The sequence below is a fragment of the Pygocentrus nattereri genome, chromosome 14, assembly GCF_015220715.1.
Source record: "Pygocentrus nattereri isolate fPygNat1 chromosome 14, fPygNat1.pri, whole genome shotgun sequence".
Taxonomy (NCBI): Eukaryota; Metazoa; Chordata; class Actinopteri; order Characiformes; family Serrasalmidae; genus Pygocentrus; species Pygocentrus nattereri.
In genome coordinates, this window is record NC_051224.1 from 13,432,319 (window position 1) to 13,440,227 (window position 7,909).

Genomic DNA, 7,909 nt, shown 5'->3' on the forward strand with positions numbered 1-7,909 from the left:
CCAGCAAAAGAACTGGACGTTAGGAGCTTCACTAAATGGGTTTCCTTGGCTGAGCAGCTACACACAAGCCCAAGATCAAAACGCACAATGCCAATGGATTGGTGTAAAGCACACTGCCTCTAGACTGTGGAGCAGTGGAAACGCATTCTGTGGACTGATAAATCACACTTCTAGTAAGTAAGTAAGTAAAGCTTTATTTATATAGCACTTTTCTAGAGTGACTCACAAAGTGCTTTACAAAATACTTACAAATAAAATACAAGACAATTAAGATCATTAAGATCATACACTCAAATAATACACACAGTTTAAATACTCAAATGCATACCAACTTATAAAGCACATTGATCAAAAGCTGTTAAAAGCAAGAGAATAAAAATAAGTCTTTAAACGTTTTTTAAAAACCTCAATTGATTCAGAGAGTCTGACATCAGTAGGAAGATTATTCCACAATTTTGGAGCATAAACTGCAAAAGCCTGGCCCCCCTTTGATTTTAAGTTAGTACGTGGAACAGTTAATAACCCCTGATTTGAAGATCTCAAAGTTCTCGCACTATGAAGAGGACGTAAGAGCTCAGTAATGTATGCTGGAGCCTCGTTATGAACAGCCTGATAAGTAAGCATTAAAATTTTAAAATCAATTCTGTAGCTTACAGGCAGCCAGTGTAGAGAAGCCAATAGTGGTGTAATATGTTCCCTGCGCTTTGTCCTAGTGAGAAGATGAGCAGCTGCATTTTGAACAAGCTGTAGATGAGCCACCTCTCTCTGACTCAGACAAGTAAATAGGGCATTGCAGTAGTCCAAACGGGTGGAGACAAAAGCATGAATAATTTTTTCAATGTCAGAAAAGGGCAGGAAATGTCTAACTTTACTAATATTTCTAAGTTGAAAAAAGCAGGATTGAAGAAGCTTCTTGATGTGTAAGGAGAAACTGAGGTGGAAGTCAAAAGTCACACCGAGATTTCTCACAAAGGGCTTTGCCTTTAAACCAACACAATCAATAGCTAACTGCACCTTTTTGGACATTTCCACAGAGCCCACAATTAAAATTGTCTCTATCTGACAGTCTGGTGGATGAGTCTGTGCTTGGCGAAACCCAGGAAAACATTACCTGCCTGACTGCACTGTGCCTACTGTAAAGTTTGGTGGAGGAGGCATAATGCTAAGGGGTTGTTTTTCAGGGGTTGGCTAACACTAAGGGAAATATCAATGCTTCAGTGGACCAAGAGAATTTGTACAGTTTTATGTGTCCAACTTTGTGAGAACTGTTTAGGGAAGGCTCTTTTCTGTTCCAGCATGACTATGACCCAGTGCACAAAGCAAGGTCCATAAAGTCATGGTTGGGTGAGTTTGTGTGGAGGGACTCAACTGGCCCACACAGAGCCCTGACCTCAACCCATCAAACAGTTTTGGAATGAACTAGAACAGAGCCAGGGCCTCTTGTCCAATTTGACTGAAAGGGCAAAAATTCCCACAGACGCACTTTACAAAATCTTGTAGAAAGCTTCTCAGAAGAGTGGAAGCTGTTATAGTTGCAATGGGGGGACCAACTCCATATAATTGTGAAACTCAGTATTTCCCTGTAGACTGTGTTAACAAAAACATACAAATTGTTCAGAACTATTACATACAACTGTAATTCATAATAGCTATTGAATAATAAAGATTAATCATCTGTAAGATTGAAGATTAATAATGGAATAATTGGGTGGAAAGGCTCAAATGTGCTTTTTAACACATTAATAAGGCCAGAAGCAGTGTGTTGTTTTAATGTCATTTATTAATGGAATCAGTACATTAAACAGTTCAAAAACAGTGCAATACCGCTATTGGTTTCAGACTCATGTTTTGTTAGTTATTTCTGAGTTATTAACCAGTGAATGTGAATCAACAGCTGCTAAATACTGCAATTACATTTTAACAAATTCACGTTTTAACAAATTCACGTCAACAATTTCTTTTCTCTGAACCCTGAACAGACTCTAGATTATTACTCTCTCTCTCTCTCTCTCTCTCTCTCTCTCTCTCTCTCTCTCTCTCTCTCTCTCTCTCTCTCTCTCTCAGGAGAGACTGCCGTATAAAGATATGTTCTATACTGAATACTGTCATACAACTGCAAACCAACCAGAACAATACTGTCTATACAAAGACTTCAGCTTTCATAAACCATGAAATCATTCAGAAGACTGAAAGAACAGGAAGAACTAATCCTCCAGCATTTTGTAGCTCTTTTATATAGTTTGCGCTAACATTGTCTTCCCAAGAACATGCTGTACCCCTCTCTTCCTCTTATTCTCTTTCTCACATTTAAAAACAGCTTTAACTGAAGCCTACAACTTGCTTCTATCTGACTAGAGGTTTCTCTTTAATCAATAGATACTATTTACAGCTCAGATCCTCTATAAAAAAATCACTTGCAATAATTTACAACAGCATCAGTCTCCTACAGGGAGGGAGCAGTTAAAGCTTCTACTGCTTTTGTCTACTATCTATATTTGCAGTCCCTTTTTCTTAACACCATTTCACAGTTCAAAAAAGTCCATATATTCTTTGCCTCAGCTCCTTGTCTTTCTCTTCTTTCTTCCTGCTGTCATCCTCCCTCTTCACCCTCTCTGGGCCTCCTGGGACATGGACCTGCCCAGTGTTCTAGGCGCTTTGGCGAACTCCATGCGGGTGGGTTTGACAGGCGGCAGCTCTTTGGTGATCTCTTGGATGTCCCGCTTGTCTGGGCATGCTCCACTGGGGGCGCAGGTGGGGATGAAGTCCTCTGGGGTGTGGGGGGTGCCGCGACCCAGCCTGACGCCTAGCTCAGCTGGTTTGAAGATGGGCAGGGGAAGGGTGTTTCTGAAGGGCAGCAGCTGGTGCTCCCGGACGCCCGACTCCAGAGTGCCTACTCTTCGCACGCCTGATGGGCAGGACTGGGTGAGAGGGCGGGCCTGCCAGTAACGGGACATAGACTCCCGCCGAGAATCATCTGACATCACCATGGACTGGCTACAGAGAGAAGCATAGGTTAGAAGTGGTTAACCCCATTAGGGTTATTACTGAGCCATCCAGGCTTATTTTTCACTAAACATTACAAATTACTTGGTAACTACTATGAAATTAATATGTACTATGAAATTAAAATGTATTTATATAGTACATTCAAAACCAAAGTGCTTTATGAGTAATGGATGTAAGTTTTGCACTATATTAGAGTGAGAGATTGAAATGTGGGACATATAGGATGCAGTTAAACTTAGGTTAAACTTAATGCTTCTTACTTAATAACTACTATTAATGGTAAAAAACAGCACATTTTGAGTTGTTTTTGTGACGCTGTGAAGATACAAATAATTTAAAATACATTGAACATATTCATCCTACAACAGTTTAGCCCCTCCACTTCACACTGAAGTTATAAGGAGTGTTTCAGCCCATATTGCTTTTTAAATCAGGCACAATATGAGGCAGCCAATCAGAAGAGAGGTAAATTAAATACCCAAAGACACTGTAATAAAATAATTGTTAATTTTGCAGGCTAATAAGAGGTAAAAAAAAAAACTAATTAAGACTGTATTCGTTACATAAACCCACAAAAACATCCTCAGGGACCTCAGGGAAAAACTTAAGTGCAAAAACAATGCAGGATATGGGCCTTTTAAGCAGAATTCAAGCAGTTTGCATTCGATTCAATGTAATTACTGAGTAATAAATGATAGGTTGTGATTAGTCTGTGATTTTAAGAGGTTAAAGTTTAGCTGTTTGTTCTTAAAGATTGCCATAAGTCTTTCAGAAGGCTAATGCTTCTTATATGTATATGTTTGGAGGTCTTTAGGCCACTTAATATACATTTATCAAGTTTTAGGTGTAGAGGAAAGGAAAGGGAATTCCTAAGATTGAAACTAGATGCAGATGTATAGTTTTGGATTAAAGAAGAAGAGAGAATTAATGTTTACGTTTGTCACTAACCTTAAGAGAATTAAGTATCTGGTGTCTCAGTACTTTATCTCCTTAAACTGCAGGCTTATTGTTCAGCTATTAATTGTTAGGCTTACAATACGGTAACTAGTACATGATTTTGTATGAAATAAGTAAGTTGTTCTGTGAGTGAGTAACTGGTTTCTTGGAGTTTAAAGCTGAAGTTAGGTGTCTGTGGGTGGGTGATGTACTCACCGGTCCTCATGCTGTGTTTTCATGTTGATGCTGTGCCAGTCGGCGCTGTAGCTTTCTCTCTTGGAAACATTCTCTTCTCTCACACTGCAGCTCAGCTCAGCTCCGACCACACAGCCGCTGCGCTTCTCCAGCACTGTGCACACCTGCATCTTCAACCTGTGTGTTTCTACCTGTTAGTCTAAGGTTGATCGCCCACAGAGGGATCTCTGTCTTCTCTTGAAGAGACTCTGATTCTTTCTCTGAAGAGAATCTTTGGTTTGCTCTTCCTGCCCTTTGCTTGATGTGTTAGTGGTCTTTCAGTGAATGAGTGAGAGGATGTGAGTGTCTGTCTTTTATATAGTCTCTGATGCTATTTCCACTCGATGGCCTCACTCCACAGTCTGTCAGTGCTGACACCTGATACTCTCTCTCGTACTCACATACACAGTGTGCTGGAACATGACAGCGGTGGCTTAGGAATCCCCCCGATGCCTGAAAATGATCTCTACAAAACACACGTTATACAAACCAGGGGAATTCTGAATCTTGTACTCTGGGATGCTTAGCCAGTCCAAATTCATTCTGTTCCAGCACTAAACATGCTTGAGACAGGTGGTCAAGTGCTGTCCATGATGAACACTACAAAAATGTGGATGATTATGTTACTACCCGTTGCAGTTGCAGTATATAGAACTGTACGATTGTCAGAGACCCTCCATATATGTAATTTTCAGTCACATTGTCCACTGAGCACAAGTTATTCAAATATTTCTGAGGAGGTTATATATAAGACAATTCACTTGTAAGATACAGGAACAAAAGGGAAAAATGCAAGAGATTCCAAAAAAACTAATAACTCCTTAAACAGCAGGCCTAAAAGTTTATTACACACTTCTATAACCTAAGAATAGCTCAACCACATTGCAATGAAGTCCCTGTAGTTACTGAATAATAATCCTTAGCATGTAATAAGCCTGAGATTTTAAGGAGTTAAGAGATATAGACCTGGTAGATCACCAAAACATCCATTCAAAGCTTTCACTGTTTAGAGTAATTTGCCCACTCTTGCTTCAGATCTGAAAAAATCCAGAGGTGTTTCAGTCCATCTTTCCACTGTGAGAAGACAACTCAGCACTATGAATCAAAAAGGATGTGTAGCTGTCAAAAAGCCATAATACTGATAAAAGAAAACTTGCAAATCAAATAAAGAAGCTGCTGGTGTTCTCAGAACAATGGACTGACCACCCCGAGTCTAGACCTCGATATCACCGAATGTTTAGGATTACTTGGATTGTGAGAAGCACAAAAAGCAACCAAGCAACCAAGACTGACCTTTGGAGGTGTGGAAAAAAAAATCCCTGCAGTATTCTTTGAAAAGCTGAAAGCAGGTCTTCTGAAAAGAATGGAAGCTGTAATGAAGACAAAGTGTTGAACAATATATGAAAGCATACAATTGAATCCTTGACATGGTTAGCCCTTAGAATTCAAGAGTTATTGCTGTCATTTTGCTACAGTGTATAAATGTAATTGCACAATTGCTGGATGGATTATATAGTTTGCTAAACTACCATTCAAAAGTTCGGAAGAATTTTACTTTAGTTTTGAATTTTACTCAGTGATAACTTATACAGTGAAGATTAAAAAAACAAGCTAGACACCAGAACATATTTCAAAATGGTTCATCAAGACATAAAGAGGTTAGTCAATGATGAAGACTGCAAAACTATAGAATATTAATGACTATAGTCACTGACTCTTGTATTGACTATAGTCATTTCTTAATATGTTGTCTGCCTAAAAATAAACCACCACTTTCTAAATATGTGCCATTCTGAATGTGAATTTCTCAGTTATTTTAGAATCCTCTACAGCTCTGTTTAGCTTTCAGGACACATCTTGCTTTTCTTCACCTGTTACAGCTTCCTAGTAATTCACAATGATTTATATTTTATACATAATTGAAAACAGTGATTCCAAAGCTTACTTCTTTATTGAGATTTTTTTTACAAGACTGTGCAAAAATAACTTCATCAAGCTCAATTCATAATAATATAGCTTCTTTTTTCACTAACAAGCACAAATGTAGTAATAACAGAAAGTTTGTTCTCAGCAGTATTTTTAATGAACACTATACTGTCCTGTACATACCCATACAACCAGTATTGGTGCCATTGTTATCATCGCAGTGGAAGCACAGAGACCCAAACATAACCCTAGTCACAAACCCCACCCTGCCTGGGCTCTTTAACAGCTCTGCTGGCTGCACTGGAGCTTCAGAGCCAGGCTTCACTAATGTGGAAACTCAGATGAGTGATGTCCAACATGGAAACTATTTTAGTCCTCAGTCTGTTGTGCTTTTATCGGTGTTGGGGAGACACGTTTACATTCTAAGAGTTACTGCATGTTTGAGAGGAGAGAACAAGCTTGTGAAATCACTACTCTGGAAAAAACAAGACACATGAGGGGCTACACAAGATTAACAGCTAATTGTAAGAGCAAATGCTTAAGCCTTTTAACTACCTTTTCTAATTTGATCAGTTGCAGCATTTGCTGGGGCTTCGGATCAGCTGATTTACAGGATGAAGAGATGGATTGCTGAAATGCTTGCTAAGGTCTTTCATGAGGTTTCAAATCAGAAACTGACTTCATCAAGAGCTTTTAACAAATGCTAAATATAAGTAGTTGTATGTGCTTTGTAGGCCTCATTATGAAGTAGCCTGTATTGTTAAGGTAATTATCAACCCTCACAGCTCTAATCTCTAAAGGTTTGGCTGGAATAAATTTATTTGAGATTAAAGCTGTGATTCCAAGGATTCCAAAGATTCTCGAAGTAAAAAAATAACTTTGTATCTAGTGCCTAATGCTTATGAACAATTCAGCCAAAAAATGGTTAGTTCAAATGTTCAAAAGCTCAAATGTTACAACCCTTGAAGGTGTTAACAGAAAGAGACTGAGGTCCTAGTAGCTAAATGTCTGCTAAATCAATGCAAAACACAATTAATTCAATAATTATATGCTGCTTGAATCTGACAAGGTTTCCAACCTGAATACAATAAATATGTTTATCAGAACAAAGATGATTAGTGAAGAGCAGCTGTGTAAAACTTGTTTGTTTTGAAGAGCTAATACCAGAACATTAACATTGGAATATTCTAACATTAACAGTGCGTTTTTGATGAATCTGTGCATAACAAATGTATCTGTATAAAATTTATATGGAGGACTATAGACTTGTTTAGTTAAGGAGGCTAAACTTAGCATGTGATTAGCTCTCACTGTAAGAACTAGCCAGGATAAGATAGTGATAAAAAAAGGAGAGAATTCTATGATGTACACACAACTTAGTCTTTGAAAACTGCATGATGAGAACAGTTACTTTTATGATTCGAAAACAGGATCTTTGTTAGGTTGCTGTCAAAGCTCAAAGATTATGTTCCTATGGGAAAGCAGTTGTATTCAAAACTTTGAACATCCTTAGTTAACACATCCTCTACAGAGAACACACTTAAATGTGTGTACAATTTCAGTTTATTTACTGAATTTAACATATTGGATAAATATATCAAATATACAAATATACCATAACTTATTTTGTTATATATCTGCACATAAAAATGAAAAGTGAAACAGTCACAGTGTATCTATAGTGCAAAGCTAAGGGCGAGTCTATGTGACATTGAGTTTCAGTCATTGGTATGACTTACTGTGCTGCTGACAGATGTTGAAGGCAGCCAACTTCTCAGGTTATGCACACACACACACACACACACAC

The 7,909-nt window shown here is 38.3% G+C and overlaps 1 protein-coding gene across 1 annotated transcript; it reads right to left on the reverse strand.

Moving 5' to 3' along the window:
- Positions 1-1,760: 1,760 nt before the first annotated feature.
- On the reverse strand, positions 1,761-4,482 carry LOC108413611 (titin-cap (telethonin)). Its single transcript, XM_017686222.2, has 2 exons — positions 4,159-4,482; positions 1,761-2,994 (listed from the first exon to the last, which is right to left on the reverse strand). Exons 1-2 carry the CDS (start codon positions 4,305-4,307, stop codon positions 2,604-2,606), a joined length of 540 nt encoding a protein of 179 aa, XP_017541711.1. The 5' UTR covers positions 4,308-4,482; the 3' UTR covers positions 1,761-2,603.
- Between the last annotated feature and the right edge of the window lie 3,427 nt (positions 4,483-7,909).

What these genes read in the sequence shown, in the direction of transcription:
- LOC108413611 (XM_017686222.2), bottom strand. Translation starts at nt 4,307, where the DNA reads ATGCAGGTGTGCACAGTGCTGGAGAAGCGCAGCGGCTGTGTGGTCGGA. An exon ending in AAAACACAGCATGAGGACCG is followed by an intron (nt 2,995 to 4,158) that starts GTGAGTACATCA and finishes TTCTCTCTGTAG; the next exon opens with CCAGTCCATGGTGATGTCAG.